The sequence below is a fragment of the Erinaceus europaeus genome, chromosome 9 (assembly GCF_950295315.1).
Source record: "Erinaceus europaeus chromosome 9, mEriEur2.1, whole genome shotgun sequence".
Taxonomy (NCBI): Eukaryota; Metazoa; Chordata; class Mammalia; order Eulipotyphla; family Erinaceidae; genus Erinaceus; species Erinaceus europaeus.
This window is the reverse complement of record NC_080170.1, coordinates 53818385-53838796: the sequence shown is the minus strand read 5'-3', so window position 1 is coordinate 53838796 and position 20412 is coordinate 53818385. Positions and strand designations below refer to the sequence as shown.

The 20412-nt window shown below is 39.0% G+C and overlaps 1 protein-coding gene across 1 annotated transcript in view; it reads right to left on the bottom strand.

Moving 5' to 3' along the window:
- The window catches only part of F5 (coagulation factor V), an 87659-nt gene that overhangs the window by 28278 nt on the left and 38969 nt on the right, over window positions 1–20412 (bottom strand). The window contains exons 8-13 of the mRNA XM_007531785.3: window positions 17983–18160; window positions 15233–15332; window positions 14304–14515; window positions 10627–10777; window positions 6512–6724; window positions 472–2890 (exon numbers count right to left, since the gene is read on the bottom strand). Coding sequence (XP_007531847.1) covers window positions 472–2890; window positions 6512–6724; window positions 10627–10777; window positions 14304–14515; window positions 15233–15332; window positions 17983–18160 — 3273 coding nt within the window. The remainder of the gene's footprint in view (window positions 1–471; window positions 2891–6511; window positions 6725–10626; window positions 10778–14303; window positions 14516–15232; window positions 15333–17982; window positions 18161–20412) is intronic.

Here is a 20412-nt window from a genome sequence, read left to right as displayed (position 1 = left end):
ACTGGAATCCCACAGGATTTGAATTGAACTTCACCAAGATTTGATATAATTTAAATGGATCTCTAAAGATTTTAAATTTTCTATTGATTTTAAAAAGAATGAAAAAGAATATGTCTACATTACAAATGTGGATTTAAAGCCAACTTCAATACAATGATTTTGATTAATAGGTAGCAAATAAGTGGTTTAGAGAGTTTGGGATTTGCATTGTATCAGTATGTGGGGGGCTTATTTAACTATAGAGAATCATCAAGTATTTCTATACATAAATTCTCATAGTACTTGTTTTTACATAGTCCAGGTGCCTTATAGAGTGAAAAGTTAACATGGAATCAACAAAGGAGATAGAATAGGACATGGATAGAGGAACCAAATCATGCTTAGCAGAATTTATACAGAATTATCTCTTTGGAGTGTTGTAATTATTTCATCAGTAATGGAAAATGAGAACATATAAAAAGAAAATCAAACCTTTGTGAAAATTTTGAATAATCCCAGTATATTTCTTCAGCAGCAATGAAATAATTTTTCCTGTTTCCATTTTTGCTGCGAAGGTACCATGCTGCAATGTTGTCAGGATTTCTGGAGGAATTAATGTCTGTCCTAAAATCAGTTTGATAAGGGTCATCATAGGTCACGTAATCCATTACAACATAGTCTTCTTCACTGCTCTTTTCCTTTTCCCTTGGAATGATCTCAATGTAATCTCCATCAGCTTTACTGAGGCCTACCACCACCAGTGGGTTGACGTCCCTTGATGTAAAAGTGTTATTGGTTGCTGAAGATGACATCTGATCCAGATCTGGTAAAGGTAAAGTATGACCAAATTCTGAAAGAGGCAATGGTTGGCTAGACTCTGAAATATTAGATATCTGATCAAGGTTTGATGTTTGTCTAAGTTCAGGAAGGGTTGTCCCACTGACACCTGCAGAGAGAGTTGTCTGACTGAGATTGGGGAATTGGTTCTCCTCCTGGCTGAGATCTGGAGAAATGGTCATTTGAATTACATCTATGGGAAGGGTCTCCTGGCTGAGATCTGGGGAAACTGTTGTCTGTCTATGGTCTGGAGAGAAAGTTTCCTGACTGATATGTGGAGATAAGGTTGTTTGACCAAGGTCTGGAAAGAAAGTCTCCTGATTGAAATCTGGGGAAAGAGTTTCATGCTTGAAATATGGGAGAAAGGTTGTCTGACTAACGTCCGAAGAAAGCGTCTCCTGGCTAAGATCTAGGGGAAGGGTCTCTTGGCTAAAATCTGGAGAAAGGATTGTCTGACTCAAGTCTGGAGAAAGGGGAATCTGACCAGAGTCTTTGGAAAGATCTTTCTGATTGAGTTCTGGAGAAAGGGATTGTTGTCTGAGGTCTGGAGACATGGTTGTTAGCCAGACTTCAGGTTCCAAGGAAGGGAACATTTGACCAATGTCAGCAGGGAAAGTCTTATTTCTTGGGTCATTGTCAAGCATCTGGGCAAGTTCTGGAGGTGAAGATCTATGACTGGATTCTCTGGTGGAGTATGTTTGATTAGAACTTTGAATAAGGGATGTTTGAGTGTGCTCCTCTAGAGACTTCGTGGGATTAAAATCTAGAGGGGAGCTTGTCTGATTGGTCTCATTTGGGGAGTTCTGATTATGATTAGGGAGTGAGGCTATCAGATCAAAATTCATAGAGGTGAAAGTCTGATTGAGGCCTATAGGAAGAGACGTTTGGTTGGACTTATGAAATGGCAATGAATGAACAAGTGTCTTGTCTGAAAATGTGGTATTAGTGTTTCCTCCTGGAAGATGAAAACTTCTTGGAGATAGAAGAACATGATGTGGAAATTTCCCTTCCCTTTTCTTTTTACGTGTCCTAATGAAAAAAGTGTTTTTCTTCAGTCCCCCATTTCTTCCATTCTGTCTTATACGCAGAGATTTATGTTTAATTCCAAAACGTTTTGGATTGTCACTCAGTGCTCTATGCATGTTTGTTGAAGGAATGCTTTCTCCCCATGTTTCTGAGGCATTTGGGGGGCTATTCAGCACTTTACTAGTACCCGTGTCTTCATCAGCATCCTGGATTACTTCGTAACTACCTTTCTCAGAAGCCAAATGCCACACCCCACCTGAAATATTTAGTGGATTCTTTTGTTTTAAAAGTAAAAGGCCACTAGGAAGGTTCTCCCAGGATTTCCTTGAAGGGGAAGTGTTGCTTTGGCTTCTATGTCTCCTAGATTCATGTACTGATGATTCCATTGTGGAAAACCTGTGTTTTGCCACTCTGTTTCTCAGTGCCTTGAATCCCTTATGTTTAGCATGTTCTTGACTACTGATTCCTTCTGCACCACGTGGAAGTAGGTGTATTCCTGTGACATCTGACTGTAGAAGATCCTCTATAGGGTCTTCAGAATAAGGATTGGAATGCTCTGCTGGAGAAGAGTTGAGAACTGAGTTCTTTTCTAAGTCCATGTTTTCCAGAGGGGAACCAGTTGTAGCGGCTTCTAGGGAAATGAGAATTTTCTGAGGTTCTGTGAAGTTATTAGCAGTCAGTCTACTCATGATTCTTGGGAAAGAAGAATTTGAACCAACAGGGTGGATAAATTCAGAGTTGTCTTCCAGAGCGATGGCAGTAAGGTTGAACTCATCTTCCTCCTGATTCAGTGATGAATTTTTGAATGACCTAATTCCTAATACTGAAGCCAGGTTGTTCTGGTAATCATAATCATCATTATTCTCTTCATGTTTGCTTTCTAGAGAATCTCGCATTTTCCGTGTGGTCATGGATGTAGAGGGTGGTAGTTCATATGTAATCTCATATGAATCTTCATAATCTTCCCGGTTGCATTTAACATCCCTGAATTTCAGTCTCATTTTTTTGTTTCTTTGGTTAGAGTTCATGGTAGTTAACATCCAAGTTCCTGAAGAAGAGAGACAGAGACAAAGAAAGTTTAAGTCCAGAAAAAGATGTAAAGTTCTAGACTCCATTGTGCTGGTCAAATCTCTCATGTAAAACTTTCTCATATGAAATAATTATAAAATATATCTTTAAATAAAAAGAACATTTGATAGAAGAAATAGTCTTTTATTGTTGAATACTTATGATGCCTTCTTTTTTGTTATTTTGTTTCTTCTCAATTAATACAGAGAAATAGAAGACCCATAAAAGTATTCAATTCCCTCAAATAATGAATTCCTCAAATAGAAAACATAAGTACTGAAAGAAAAGCTAGGTTCTGGGTGGTGGTACACCTGGTTAAGAGCACATTATTATGTACAAGGAGCTGGATTCAAGCCCCTAGTCCCTACCTATAGTGGGTAAAGCTTTCTAAGTGGTGAAGTAGGGCTGAAGGTGTCTCCCTGTCTCTCTACCTCTCTATCTCTCTATCTCCCCCTTCCCTCTCAATTTCTGTCAGACCTAGCAAATTAGATAAAGTTTAAAAAATCTTTAAAAATAAAGAAAAGCCCCACCTACACCTCAAGGACATCTTTGATGAATCAAACCCAATTGCAAGGAAGACTAAAGCAGAAATAAACCAATGGGACTACATCAAATTGAAAAGCTTCTGCACATCCAAAGAAACTATTAAACAAACAAAGAGACCCCTCACAGAATGGGAGAAGATCTTCACATGCCATACATCAGACAAGAAACTAATCACCAAAATATATAAAGAGCCCAGCAAACTTAGCACCAAAAAAGCAAATGACCCCATCCAAAAATGGGCAGAGGATATGAACAAAACATTCACTACAGAGGAGATCCAAAAGGCTAACAAACATATGAAAAACTGTTCTAGGTCACTGATTGTCAGAGAAATGCAAATTAAGACAACACTAAGATACCACCTCACTCCTGTAAGAATGGCATACATCAAAAAGGACAGCAGCAACAAATGCTGGAGAGGTTGTGGGGACAGAGGAACCCTTTCACATTGCTGGTGGGAATGTAAATTGGTCCATCCTCTGTGGAGAGCAGTCTGGAAAACTCTCAGAAGGCTAGACATGGACCTTCCATATGATCCAGTAATTCCTCTCCTGGGGTTATACCCCAAGGACTCCATAACACCCAACCAAAAGAGGTGTGTACTCCTATGTTCATAGCAGCACAATTCACAATAGCTAAAACCTGGAAGCAACCCAGGTGCCCAACAACAGATGAGTGGCTGAGAAAGCTGTGGTATATATACACAATGGAATACTATGCAGCTATCAAGAACAATGAACCCACATTCTCTGACCCATCTTGGACAGAGCTAGAAGGAATTATGTTAAGTGACCTAAGTCAGAAAGATAAAGATGAGTATGGTATGATCCCACTCATCAACAGAAGTTGACTAAGAAGATCTGAAAGGGAAACTAAAAGCAGGATTTGCCTAAATCTAGAGTAGGGCACCAAAGTAAAAACCCAGTGGTGAGGGGTAGACATGTAGCTTCCTGGGACAGTGGGGGGTGGAAGTGGGTGGGAGGGATGGGTCACAGTCTTTTGGTGGTGGGAATGGTGTTTATGTACACTCCTAGTAAAATGTAGTCATATAAATCACTAGTTAATTAATATGAGAGGGGGAAAATTAATTGTATGTCTCGAAATTTTTTAAAACACAGACTGAATCTTTTTAATATATAGGCTGTGTAATTGATATGCAGACTCTCTCAAAAGCCTAGACCAAGTAGATCAGCAACCAATAGCACAGCTATATACAAGATACTGGGTACTATACAGCAAACCCTAACAAAAGGACTTTTCAAAGTTAACCCAATTACCAAATAATGTGATGATAACATTAACTATCAGTTGCCTTTTTGAACCCTAAGACAGCAGGAACCTCACATCTCCACTATAGAGCCTCTACTTCCCCCAGTCCTGGAACCCTTGGATAGGGCCCACTTTCCCGTATGCCTCTCCCAATCCATATCAAATAATATTGCATCTGCCGATCACAACCTAATCAACACAACGATTGCCACCTCAACATGCTTCACTTCAGACTGTGTCCAGAGACTTCACATGTGGAATGACAACCCTTCAGCTTCATTACTCGGGTGAGACCTTTCCTTTCATAGTATACTCTAATTCCATCTCAGGTGGTTCACTTTCTAACAAAGTCCCAAAACCTAGATATACACCAGTTTCTGTGAGAGAGAGTATATGTTCACACATATCCATAAACTACTGCAAAATATATACCTGAAAGCAGAAGTACACTACAGTATGCAGTGAGTACCCCCCTAAAACTTCCTCTCCACTATTCCAAGCTTTGGGTCCATGATTGCTCAACAATTTGTTTGGCTTTGTATGTTAACTCTCTTTTCAGTCACCAGGTTCCAGATGTCATCAGGATGCCGGCCAGGCTTCCCTGGACTGAAGACCCCACCAATGTGTCCTGGAGCTCTGCTTCCCCACAGACCCACCCTACTAGGGAAAGAGAGAGGCAGACTGGGAGTATGGACTGACCAGTCAATGCCCATGTTCAGCGGGGAAGCAATTACAGAAGCCAGACCTTCCACCTTCTACAACCCACAATGACCCTGGGTCCATGCTCCCAGAGGGATAGAGAGTGGGAAAGCTATCGGGGGAGGGGGTGGGATATGGAGATTGGGTGGTGGGAATTGTGTGGAGTTGTACCCCTCCTTCCCTATGGTTTTGTTAATTAATCCTTTCTTAAATAAAAGAAAAATAAAATTAAAAAAATAAAGAAAAGCCTGTAAAGGATCACTTCTCTAGGAGCTAGAGTAGACCAGGTGCTGCAGAGATCACTCTGAAACTGTGGGGCTATGTGTAAACTTGGTAGAGCTTAGGGAAAACTCCCCCCATCCTTGGATGGAGGTCTGGGAAAGACACCCCCTTGTTAGCCTCTCTCACTGAGATGAGCCAAGGGGAAAACAGTCTCTCAGACTCAGTTCTCCCTTTTCAGACTTGCAAGCCCACAGAGATCTCACTGCTTCTTCCCACTAACTGCAGGCCATATGGCTGCCTGATTTAAGGTTCACTCAGAGTTCACATAGTCACCCAGAGTTCACACAACCAGCTCACTTTTCATCACTAGAGAAAACATACTCCATCACACACATTCATGACTTCAGTCAGTGAAGCCCAAGAACGTTATTTCCTTATAGCCTTTGATATCTATCATGCTCTGTTTATCTTCTCTCTATCTCACCTTGCTGGTTTAACCCCTATGTTTCTCTCAAATGCCTTTAGATAATTAACCTGTTTGCATCATGGAGAATAATTGTCTTGACCTTTATTCATTGCATCAATTCCTGTCATACCAGCCCCCTATACCATAGAGGCAAGCTGACCTTTAAGAAACCTGTAATTTCTGACATATTTGAAAAATTTTCTTTGTTTGGTTCTCTATTTAAGCCCATGTCCATCTGCCAATAAATGAGAGTGCTCCAATTCTCCCTGGTGTCTCTTGTCTATATAGCTGTGTCTCTTGAATGAACGAGGGAGAGCTGGTCACTTACCTTTGTGGCTGAGAGTCAACCTGTGGGAGTGCCAGCATGGAACAGTGATTCTCAAGTGTCTAGGCTCTTACCAACATTATCCATTGAGACGGTCACAGACTCCCCACGCATGGGGAAGAGAGTCAAGGTATCCTCATGCCTCTTTCCATAGATGAATGAGTGTCCAGTCAAGTGAATGGTCAAAACATCATCCTGGGTTCCCACACTGCAGAAATGCCACTGAACTGTGTCATCATAGCAGAATCCCAGTGTGGGTATACTCTCAGGCACGTAACCATTGATAGCTGGAAGAGTGACATTTGTTAGAATGCTAGAACTATCCCAACCAAAGGGTATATGTCTGATAATGTCTGAAGTAAACATCTCAATATTAACTGGGTTGTGCCAATGTAGTTTTTATTCCAAATAAGCTTGCCTAGGCCCAATATGACTAAAAGATAAAATATGAGTGTCCCAAATGAAAGCTTAGTCTCTAGAGTTAGCTATGGGTGAAATGACAGGATAAAGACAGAGTCTTTTCATTTACACTGGCTTTTGATTTCATTTGCCAAATAATGTATTAAGTGTTTTGTGTTTTGCCTTTTTTTTTTTTGCATTGTAACTAGCATTTTTAGTTCTTAAAAACTTACTAGCGATTTAATAATGGCTTACAAGATTTTTAGATTATAAGAGTATATTTTCATAACACACTCACCACCAAAGTTCTATACCCCCTCCACTCTCCCACTAAACAGTAAACACTATAGTTCTCACGAAGCCTTCACTTCTTTTTTTGTTTGCAAGTTCACGGTTTTCAGTTCCACATATGAACAAAAAGATTCAGTTGTTGTCTTTCATATCTCTACTTTTGTTTTTAAAATTTTTAATTAACTTTATTTATTTATTGGATAATGAGAGCCAGAAATTGAGAAAAAGAGGAGAGGTAGAGAGAGAGAGAGACAGAGAGATACCTGCAGCCCTTCTCCACCACTCATGAAGCTTTCCCCTTGCAGGTGGGAACTGGGGGGCTTGAAACTGTGTCTTTGTGCATTATAACATGTATGCTCAACCAGGTGCACCACTACCTAGCCCCTCATATCTCTACTTTATTTTTATTTTTCCCCTTTTGTTGCCCTTGTTGTTTATAGTAGTTGTTGTTATTGCTGTCGTTGTTGTCGGGTAGAACAGAGAAATCGAGAGAGAAGGGGAAGACAGGGAAGAAAAAGATAGACACCTGTAGACCTGCTTCACCGCCTATGAAGCAAACCTCCTGCAGGTGGGGAGCCTGGGGCTCTAACCAGTGTCCTTAGGCTGGTCCTTGTGCTTCACGCCATGTGCACTTAACCCACTGCACCACCACCCAGCTCCCTCATCCCTCTACTTTTAAAGATATTCTGGGGCTGTGCAGAAAGTTCAGTGATAGAGTATAGGATTTGGATGCCTGAGGTCTCAGGTTCCATATACTCCAATACCACATGTGCCAGAGCTGAATGCTGAGTGGTGTCTCTCAGTCTCTCTCTCTCCTTCCTTCACCTCTTCCTTCACCTTCCTTTACCTCTTCCTCTCTCCTTCTCTCCCTTATTCCCTCTCAAACAAACTAAATAAATCTCTTTGAAAAAAAAAGATTTTCTAAAGATCAACTTAGAATATGATCTAGAGTAATTCTCCCTGGAGGAAAAGCTTAATATAAGAAATTTGTCTTCTTGATACATTTGTCATTGAATAAAAAACAATGTCCCTTAAAGTGATGCACTTTTAGCACATTTTACACATTTTGTTCTAAGTATTTATCTAATTTACCATTTTTCATTCAAGTTGAATTCATATATATGAATTCATAACATATTGAATTAATGTATTTTTATTATCTTACAGCCTTATGTAGTACTTTTATTGACATAGAAACTACAGATGAACTCCAATTTCATTAGGACCTGGAAAAAGAAGAGGAAAGAAAGACATTCAGAAGTAGTAACAGGTATAAGTGTGACTTAGAAAGGAAAAGAAAGCAGGACCATAGAAAAAATGGGCAAATATATATAAATATGGGAGTCAGGCAGTAGTGCAGCAGGTTAAGCAAAAGTGGTGCAAAGTGCAAGGATCAGCTTAAGGATTCCGGTTTGCGGCTTCCCACCTGCAGGGGAGTCACTTCACAGACTGTGAAGCAGGTCTGCAGGTGTCTATCTTTCTCTCCCAGCTCTGTCTTCCCCTCCTCTCTCCATTTCTCTCTGTCCTTTCCAGCAACAAGGACATCAATAACAACAATAATAACTACAACAATAAAACAAGGGCAACAAAAGGGAATAAATACATATAAATATAGTCAACCCATATGTGTGACCTTGGTAGAACTACTTCAGTTTCCAATGGAGAGAATGGAGACACAGAACTCTGGTGGTGGGAACGGTGTGGAGTTATACCCCTGTTATGGTTTTGTTAATCAATATTAAATTATTATTATTATTATTATTAATAAAGAAACTGAGAATGATAATGCAGTCACAGGTGTGGTTTCTATGAGTGCAGAGTGCCAGTCATCTTGTGCCATCACTAAATCCCTATTCTTCCTACAATGCCTGGCACTAGTGAACACTGAAATACTTATTGAATAACTGCATGATACATCATTAATTTGCACCTTGTTCTGAAGATTTTTCTACATGTTTTGTAGCCAAATCCTCTAGTACAGTGGGCACTAGCTACAGGAGGCAGTTAGTGCACTAGACATGCAAGGGATATGGATGGAAATGTGCAGTACATGCAAACTACACATCTGATTGCAAAGAGAAGGTGAATCTCATTATTCTAAATATCAATTTTTATATTGAAATAATAATATTCAGGATTCTTTGCATTAGCTAAAAATACATTATTAAAATTGTTGCTTATGTCTCTTTTAAGAAAATATTTTTATTTATCTTATTTTTTATTATCAGATAGAAACAGAGAGAAATTGAGAGGGAAGGGGGGAAGACAGAGAGGGAGAGAGACACCTACAGCCCTGCTTCACCACTTGTGAAGCTTTCCCTCTGTAGGTGGGGACCAGGGACTTGAACCTGGATCCTTTCGCACTGTAATATGTGCACTTGCGCTTAACCAGTTGTGCCATCACCTGGCCCCCTCACTTATGTCTCTTCACTTTTTTTTTTTCAACCAAAGCACTGATCATCTCTGGTTTATAGTGGTGCAGGGGATTGAACCTGGGACTTTGACGTCTCAGGCATGAGAAATTCTTTGCATAACCATTATGCTATCTATCCCCACCCTCTCTTTACTTTTGAAAAGAGCTACTAGAAAAATTTAAATTACATTTGGGACTCATACATAACAAGTAATGGATAGCACTGTTCTAGAATCATGACAGACTTACTATCTAGATGAAGTGATATAAAGTAAGCGGAGAAAAGCCCCTTATTTGAAATTTTCTGTCATGGCATTTCCTGTCTTGATAACCCCCATCTGTCAGTTGGGCAATAGGGACAGGATATGGAGAAATCAGTAGGATTACCTACAAAGAGGATCATCTTAGTGATCACGGTTCTCAGATTCTTAGGAACTGTGCAAAGGACCCTGACTATTGGAGAGAAAGTTGCTTCCCTCTGGCTCCATGAAATTTCTCTCAGGTTTCTTCTAGAAACAAGTCTGGCATTGAACTTTAAAACTGCAGCACACCCCTGGGTCCTGGTTGAGGAAACACTTTTCTTAATTTCTTCCTGTTCATTTTTTATTTCTTCATGGGTTGATATTTTCCAAGATATTTGGCTCCTATGTACAGTTAACATTATTTTTTACAACCCAGGTTTAGATATTCCCCTCTGGATTATTTATGAATTCATTATTCATGTCCTGGCCTTTAGAGAACACACCCAACTCCAAGTCAATAACGCCCAGGTATCTGACTAGGACTAGTACTTACAGTCTCTTCCCTCACCACTCTAGACTTTCTCCTGTTCCTTCATGTGCACATACATATACACACCCACATTTGGAGCAGGAGACCAAGAAGGCATCTAGGAATAACCAGCTTTTGACCTCTTTCTGCAAAATGGCTTCTATGATACGGACCAGGGCATTCATCACTAACACCCTGGACTGAAAGTAAGGACAAAATGTGAGTGGCTTCTAATCCATCTCTCTTTACTCTAAGATGCAGTAATACAGTTACATGAGTGAAAAATGGATGCTTAAGCACAGTGGTCAAACTTACTGCTCATGATGTTAGATTCATAAAACTTGGGATCATCACGGTTCACCTTTTCAGGATTTTCACAAAACTTATTGATGTTGTCCTCAATGTACCAGCTCTTGTTCTCATCAAACACAGCAAATACAGCTTGCTGCTCAATGTCAGCAGTCCTCTACAAGGAGGAAGTACTGTGTTCAGTGACTAATGTTTCAGCTGATTACCAGAAGCACTTAAGTGAGAAACCAAAAGGACACAGCCTTGTAGGTTACTAAATTGCACAAAGGCAGACATTTCTAAGAGTTCTTTGCATGCAGAGCATTGGATAGAGATAATACATAAAACAATATTAAATATAATATTGGAAAAAAACCCATTTCAACATGGCAACTATAAATCTGCTTATCTCTGTAACTGAACACTTTTCAACTTAAGTGATTGACTGGATTCCAAATATCAATAGCTGCAAGAGTAGAGAAGATGGAGTTAGCATAATGGTTATAAAAATAGACTTTCATGCCTGAGGCATCAAAGGTCCCAGATTCAGTTCCCATAACACAGAGCTGAGCAGTGTTCTGGTTGAAGAAAAAAAATTCCAAATAGCTGCAAAGATTAAAAAAAAAAAGTTACACTAGGAAATATTTATACTGTTTTCTGTCAGTTGTTTCTCTTTGCTCATTAGATCAAGATCTTATAAATGTACATATCTGGTTTTTTTTTTTTGAGGTATACATTTATTTTCCATGCCTTGAGATGAGACTTCACTGATTATAGCTTAGCCTGTCAGTGAACGTAAATTAATAATATGTGACTGTTCTTCAATGACGATAATATCAGAAGAGGCATATGTTTGTTCACATTCTTCTGTATCATTAAGTCTTACCAGAGGACAACTGATTTTGTCCAACTTAACTAGCAGCTGTGTCTCCAAGTATATCGCCCTGGAGCAGATCTCTAAAAATAACAAGTATTGGCATAGAGCTTTATACTTTACTAAGCCCTGAAACAACCCTGCACAATTTTTACAGGGCTGTTACCCAGATGGAAAAAAGAAGTAAGAGAGGCTAAGTGATTTGCTTATCACATAGCCCAAACCAAACAGACATGGAATTTGAAACTAAAGTAAAATATGGTACCACAATATAGATCTATTTCCTACAGAGTCCAGATGAAAATAAGCAAGACAAAAAATAACAGAAGATAGACAATAAATTTCTTGACATTAGTTTTAGAGATGTCTTTGGAGGATTTTAATCCAACAACAGGAAAAATAAACAAATAGCACTATCTCAGATGAAAAAGTTGCATGACAAAAGAAGCTTATCAGAAACAAAAGTCAGCCAACTGAATAGCAGAAGATATTTGGAAATCATAATTCAACAAAGTATTGCCATAAAACATACAAAGAACTCATACAACTCAACAACAAAAATCTAAACAATCCCATTTAAAAATACGGACAGAAAATCTGACATTTCTCCAAATAGACACACAGATGACCAGCAAATCCTTGAAAAGATATAACCATCTGTTGGTCATTATTAAATAAAGAAATAAAAAGATATAATCACCCCCTATTATTGAGGAAATGCAAATAAAGAAAATGATGTAATATCACTTCACAATCATGAATTGGCTATTATCAATAAGAATGGAGATGAAAGGGGGCCAGGCAGTAGCACAATGAGTTAAGTACACATGGCACGAAAGGCAAGGACCAAAGTAAGGATCCCATTAGAGCCCCCGCCTCCCCACCTGAGGGTGGGGGGTCACTTTACAAGTGGTGAAGCAGGTCAGCAGGTGTCTGTCTTTCTCTCCCCTTCTCTGTCTTCCCCTCCTCTTTCAATTTCTCTCTGTCCTATCCAACAATAACAATGCAACAAAAATGGGTAAAATAGCCTCCAAGAGCAGTGGATTCGCAGTGCAGGCACTGAGCCCCAGCGATAACCATGGAGGCAAAAAAAAAAAAAGAGAGAGAGAGAGAGAAACGAAACATCCATCACTGTTGGTGGAAATGTAAATTGGTGCAACCATTATAGAAAACAGTGTATAGATTCCTTTAAAAATCAAGAACAGAAATACCATATGTTCCAGTGATCCCTACTTCTGAATATTATCTGAAGAATAAAATAAATAAATAAATAAATACCAATTAGGAGTAATATCTGTACCCTCATGGTCATTGCTGAAATTTTCACTATGACCAAAAGCTGGAAAAGACCTAAGCACCCACTGACAGATGAGTGGATAAAAATGTGATCTATTCTACACATTTGTAATGATTTGGTACTATTTGCAACAAAATGAATAGACCCTGGAGGGTACTAGTTTAAATGGAATAAAGCAGATATAAAACGATATTTAGTATGTGGCTTCACTCAATTAGAAGGCAAAGAAAAACAAATGAAGGGGATTAGGCAGTGGCACACCTGTTAAGTGCACATGTTGCCATGCACAAGGACCCATATTCAAAACCCTGGTCCTCAACTGCAGGAGGAAGCTTCACAAATGATGAAGCAGTGCTGCAGGTGTTTCTCTGTCCTCCTTTGATCTCAATTTCTGTCATGTTAACTTAAATAAAGTTTTTAAAAAAAATCTTAAAAAAAGAAAAGCAAATGAACAATGACAAAAAGTCCTTTTAGACTCTTAAATATAAAACAGTGGTTACCAGAGAGAAAGGGGGGGCGGAATTGGGTTGGAAATAAATCAGGTAGAAGAGCTCATTTATATGGTGGAAGATGGAAACTATTTTTGATGGATGGCAAACATAATGTTCAGAAATTTATTATAATATTATGAGCCTGAAACCTACATAATGTTATAAACCAATGATACTTTTTCATTGATATAAAATAGTGTTTTATTAATTTTATTTAACATTAGTTTACAATATTATAAAAGATTAAAGGTATATTTTCACAAGTGTGTAATGTTCACCACACTCACCACCAGAGATCCACTGCCTCTACATGAAAGAGTTGCTCTTGAAAACCATTGTTACTTTACTAAAAAGGTTTTAAGGGGGGCCAAGTGGTGGCACACCTGGTTGAATGCACATCTTACAATGCATAAGGACCCAGGTTCAAGTCCATGGTCCCCACCTGCAGGGGGAAAGCTTTGTGAGTGGTGAAGCAGTGCTGCAGGTGTCTTTCTCTCTCCCTCTCTATCTTCCCCTACCTTCTCGATTTCTGGCTGTCACTATCTAATAAATAAAGAATAATAAAATTTTTTTTTAAGTTTTTAAATAACCAAAGGTACATACATTATCACATTTGAACTAAAGAGGACTACTTCGGAGTCTGGCAGTAGCGCAGTGGCTTAAGTGCATGTGGCGCAAAGCAAGGACTGGCATAAGGATCCCAGTTCGCACCCCTGGCTCCCCACCTGCAGGGGGGTTGCTTCACAAGCCGTGGAGCAGGTAGGCAGGTGTGTCTATCGCCTCTTCTCTTGTCTTCCCCTCCTCTCTCCATTTCTCTCTGTCCTATCTAACAACGATGACATCAATAACAATAATAACTACAACAACAATGAAAAACAACAAGGGCAACAAAAGGGAAAATAAATAGATATAAAAAGTATTTTTTTAAAAAAGAGGACTACTTCATACTTATTGTACTATAAAAAGAAAGACTACATTATCTACTGTTCTAGCCAAAATAAATTCCCATAATTTCTTAAAGGCTGTTTCAAGAACAAAATACCTGTATGCCTCTCTTGTCCAAGGATCTGCTCTTACAAATTAAAAGTAATCCTATCAGCCCAGAAGCAATGTCCCGTGTGATGTCCACATTACTGTAGTATGGTCTTGTTAAGCACTGTGCATCGTTTTCTGTGGGTTCATCTGACTCTAGGATGTTCCACTTATATGTATAGGTCTCACCTGGTTGAACTGCTTGGATCATGGTATCAGTCCCTAAAAGAAAATAGAATCAGATTTGTTTTCACAGTAAATAAATAGATAAAGCTGGCATTCAAACCAATCACTTAATAATATTGGGGAAGGATGAGTCTGGAGAGATAGAAGTATGGTTATGCAAACTCTTATGCCTAAGACTCTAAAACCCCAGGTTTAATCCCTGGCACCACCATAATCCAGAATCAATCAATACTCTGGTAAAAAGCCACTTGTGGAAGGAATACTCTTTTTATATTAGATCCAGTTTTCTTGAACATGGATATCATGTAGTCATTAGAGGCTGCTGTGACAAAGTCATGCTCCACAACTATATTTTTAGGGCAGACAATATCCTTAAAAAGAGCTGTGACTTTTAGGCTTCCCCTACACAGATACTATCTGACACACAGATTATACCTCGGGGCAAGGAAGCTAATAGGGAGACATTGCAGCCTATTACATTACAGACATTTCATGGTCAGTTTGATTCTATAGAAGGGATGCTTCAGGTGGTCTGGGAAATGGTGCATTGGATAAAGCACTGGACTCTTAAGCACAAGGTCCCGAGTTTGATCCCCATCAGCACATGTACCAGAGTGATGTCTGGTTCTTTCTCTCTCTCCTCTTATCTTTCTCATTAATAAATAAATAAATAAAATCTTTAAAAAAGAAAGAAAGAAAGAAAGAAAGAAAGAAAGAAAGAAAGAAAGAAAGAAAGAAAGGGATGCTTCGAACCTGAGGTGGAAGAAGAGTTGACTTTATCTTCAAAAGGAGAGAAGGTCACTCCATGGGGGTAAATATTATATTTGCGGCTGGCCATGTTCTTGAACACTATCTACAAAGTTAAATCAGAGTAATTATTGCAGGATTTAAAATAAATTGTGAGATTGATATAAAGTGGTGGCCTTGATGCTATGTATATGTGCATGTATGTGCCTGTGAACTATTGATAGTTCTGTTTATCTAAGTAGCTAGCTACCCCATAACCTGCAGAAGCATTGTCTACAGTCATACCACCCTGAACGTGCCTGGTCTCATCAGAAGCATTTGAGTTTCACTTACACTGCAAAGTGAAAAATGGGAAGAGAAGTCTGACCTAAGAAGTGACATTTCCATCACTAACATCACTCTCTCCAAAAGAGCAGTTACCAGAGAAGTTACCTCACCTTTCAGCTCAACCACATCTTCAGATCTACCCCTGTCCTGTCCAGGTGGAGGTTTCCTTTTCCCATTGGCCAGATATCCAAGAACTACTACCTTTAAAACCACCTTCTTGAGAGGATGACAAATAGCTAGATCCCGAATTTTCAGTGAGGTGTATTTGTACTTGCTGAAAGCACATAATTTGGGATCAGAACTCAGGGAAGGGAAGAGAAAGAAGGAAAGACTGCATTTTGTCCTTTAGTTTTCAGGTGTGTGTGTGTGTGTGTGTGTGTGTGTGTGTGTGTGTGTGTTGTGTGGTGTGTGTGAAGACTTTGCTTTTAAATAGCCTCAACATGTTCATGATCTCACTACTCCCAAGACAACTCTTTCATTCTTCTTATTTCAGATAGTAGTAGAAACAGAGAGATATTGAGAGACTCGACAGTACCAGAGCTTCCTCTGGTGCTGTGCCACTCCCATGTGATCACAGCTCATAATTGGGTCATATAGTACTCCCATGTGGTGACCAGAGGCTTAAACCCAGGTTCTTGTGTATGGTAAAGTATACTCTGTACTGGCTTTTTAAAATTATGTAATTTGTTTAGTTTTATTTTTTATTTCCATCAGGGTTACCTCTGGGGTACACAATAAATGCACCATTCCTGGAGGCCACCCCCCACCCCTTTTAGTTGATGGGAAAGAGAAATTGAGGGAGGAAAGTGGAGAGAAAGAGGGAGAGCAAAAGAGAAACACTGCACTGTTTCACCACCTGGGTGAAGCTTCTGCTTCCCCACAGCAGGTGGGGACCAGGAGTTTGAATTTGGGCCCTTGTGCATGGTAATATGTGTGCTCGACTGGGTGCACCACCACTCAGCCTCTACTTGATTATTTTTTTAATGAAGGGAATAGACCTTGTCTGCTTTAATTTTTTCACTTTTTTCTTTGCATCAGAATTATCCTTGGGACTTGGTGTCTCCACAACTCCATTGCTTCTGTTGTCTTGTTTATTTTTGATAAAGGGTGGGAGACAAAGATGAGAAGGAGAAACATTTGCAACACTACTTTGCCACTTGTGAACTTTTCCCCACTGCAGGTGAAGGACCCAGGGATGAACCCAGGTCTTCACTCATGGTAATGTGTGCAGGGGGTGAGCCACCACTTGGCCCCTGGCCTTGTCTACATCTGTCCTCTTAATTCACCTCATGAAGAGAGAGATAGGAGGCCTTCAGAAATCCTGGCTAGGCTCCTTAATCTTTAAGAGAACTGTAATCTTATCTTCTACTTCACTGATTGCCTAATCTTTAAGGAAAACCAAAAGAACCCTTAGTGTTCTTGATAACTCTCAACTTTATCAGAGATGTGTATGCCTAGAGCAAACCTAGTAGCTATTTTTGATCAATTATGCTTACTCTGTTATCTGCTATAATGAGAAATATTTTTTGAAAGCTATGCACATTTTAACTTTATTATCCAAGCGATCCCTTTTATTGAGAATTCCACCCACTGTACCACATAGCATTCACTTTTTTTAGGAGTCAAGGGAAGAATTCCTCTTGGTTCTCAGTGTCAAGATTAACTAAAGTGAAACTTGACCTGACATATCTCCCTCTTCACTCTGTTATAAAGATATGACAAAATTTACAAATTAACAACCTTCTAGGAGTATGTAGTATGTATTTAGTTATACTTATCCTTGGTCTTATTTTCTTTGTCCTGTTATCCTTTATCCCAATTATATCAACTATTATTCTCTTATAGTTTGGTTAACTCTTCAGGCTCTTTGTACTATAAAGTAGGCTATAATTAAGTACAAACACTAAGTAAAATCTAAGAACTATTTTTAAATATGAATTTACATGCACACAACCAAGTAAGTGATTCAGTACTAGATTTCATGCTGTGTAAGCCTGAAGTCCTATGTTTGAGCTCTGACACTGCATATTGACCAAATGCTCTGCTGGCATTTCTCTCTCTCACTCATAAAATAAATTATTTAAATATACCTTTTTGGTCATCTCTGGGACTTCATCACTCCAGACTGACTTTTTCAGATACAAAGAGACAGAATGAAAGAGAGGATGAGGGAGAGAGAAAGAGATACCATAGCACCAAAGGTTTCTTCAGTATGATAGGGGCTAGGTTCAAACCTGGTTTGCACACATGGCAAAGCAGCACACTACCCAAGTGAACTATTTTGTCCACCTTAATTAAATTGACCTTTAGAAAAGATTTAAAATCATATTGACACATTTTAATTTTTAAATAAATAATACATGTAATCTGTATTGTACTATTTAATTTCTTCCAAGGTTCTGCATTTACTTTACTTTACTGTTACTTACTTTGAGTGTGTCTCTGACCTGGGCTCTGATAACAGGACCCAAGATCCCATCTATTTTGACATCAGAATTGTCCATACGTTTGGTGAAGGACTCATCTTGGTACTGTTTGTAGACAACCTTCTTATAATGTTTTCCAATTTGGTTTGAGAAATTATCCAAGTGCAGAGCTCTATATTTTCTTAAAATAAAATTAAAAAAATTTAAATTAAACCATTTTCCCAAGTAGAGATCCAGTTGATTGGGGAAACCCTTGTGCCCAGAAGTTCTGACCTGAGTAAGCTACAGTGCCAGTTAAAAACAACAGCTTCTTGACACATTTTTCTGAAATCCTGTAGTCTTTTATCTAGCTGGAAAACTAGAGTCCTCCTAATTGTCTCGCCATCAATGATAAAGCTATAGATAACTTGTGGGAGCTTATATCTCCCTGGTTACGATAGTAGGCCTTTAATATCTCTGGGGAAAGGTTTACACTGATTGAAAAGATCTGACACAGTAGGAATTCTTTTTAAACCTTTCCTGTAACTTAACTAATGACACCCTATTGGCTTTCAGATATTTCTCAGTCTTTAAAAAACATTCTTATCCCAGTGAGCTTTATTAGATAGAGCATTTTATTGTTGAGTCATCTTTCTTGTCATTCACTCAATCCTTGTTCCAACTCAAGAGCAACTCTACATCCCTATCTCCTCTAGCAGCTGGGATAAATGATTTTGGAAAAGTAAATGAACTACTTTCCCCAGGATCCTCTGAATTGCCATGGTTTTCATAATCAGAAGCTCCATGGTAGAGCTTATCCATCTTATACACCTATTTTGCATGATAAAATGCCACTACCTGTTGTCAGAGGAGACTGGATTCATCTCTTAGTCTATCAATTATTCTTTCTTACTTTTTTTTTTTGCCTCCAGGGTTCTCACTGGGGCTCAGTGCCTGCACTATGAATCTACTACTCCTGGTGGCCATTTTTTACAGTTTTTTTTTTTAATTGTATAGGAAGGACAGAGAGAAATTGAGACAGCAGGAGAGGAAGACACCTGCAGACCTGCTTTACTGCTTCTGAAGCTACCCCCTTGGAGATGAGGTGCCAGGGGCTCAAACCGGAATCCTTGAGTGAGTCCTTGTGCTTAGTACTATATGTGCTTAACCTGGTGTGCCACCACCCAACCCCCTCTTTCCTACTTTTGAGCTAAAAATTTAAACAACTAATACTTCCATCTGAATTTAATTATGGTGAGAATTCCCAATCACATCCTCAAACCCATCACTCTAGTCCTCCCTGCACTTCTGAAATATTTATTGGTATTGTTTTCACATGTATATTTATGTTAATATAACTTTATGTTAAAAAAATATTTATGTTAATATAACTTTAATGTATATATACTTTCATTTCTTTAATAAAAGGCAGATATTTATATACTTTGCAAATCTTTTAATTTTTTTCACTCAGTTTCATTGATGTTTAAACCAACAAGTAGAAATTGTATATGTTTGAAGTACATATGATAATTTATAAATGCGTACATGTGATTACCATAGTCAAGATAATTGCCAATCCCATAACCTCGTGTGTGTGTGTGTGTGTGTGTGTGTGTGTGTGTGTGTGTGTGTGTGTGTGTGTCTAAGGACACCTATGACCTAATTTCCTAACAAAATTAAAGTATGCAGTCCATTATTATTAACCGTGATCACTAGGTCTCCATAAGTGTAGTTGTCATTTCTTATACTGGGAGTGAGCTTGAGTATTTTCAAGTGTTTAAGAGTTATTTGAATTCCAAACTTCTTAATTTTTCTGAGCCATTTTCTAATCTACCAAATAAGTATTTACCAAATAAGTAAGAAGTAAGAGCTGCTTCTAAATTACAGAGTTACAATGACAGTCTTAGAGAGAGGTTAACACTGTGTTGCTATAACTACCATACTAGTGGTATTGTTACCCCTGCCACCACCAATAACCATTACTACTGGGCTGAATTTGGGATGATTCCATGTTGGGTTGCGCGTCACGGGAGAGAGAAGAGACCAGGAACTTGTGGTGGAGCGGGAACGCAAATCTTTATTCACATGGACACCCCAGAGTTGGGTGTGGGCACAGCAGGTTTAGGCCACATGGAGCACAGCTATACACACCAACACTTCTCCAGGTCAGGATACAGAAGAGAAAGAGAGAGAAACCAGAACAGCAGCAGGCTTTATAGGGCAAAAACCGGAAGTGGCAAGTCAGGACGGGATTGGCTAGGAAAGGGTGTGAAGAGAGGCAAAAGGCATGCTGGGAAGGTGAAAGAGTCCTTAGCAACTGTTGTAATGGTTTTAACTGAATTAGCAATACTCTGAGGGGATAACTGTGGTGGGGATCTGTAAATAATATTTGCATGGAAATATAGTGGTTTGTGGGCCCTGCCAGTGTTCAACCACATCTGCACAATTTCC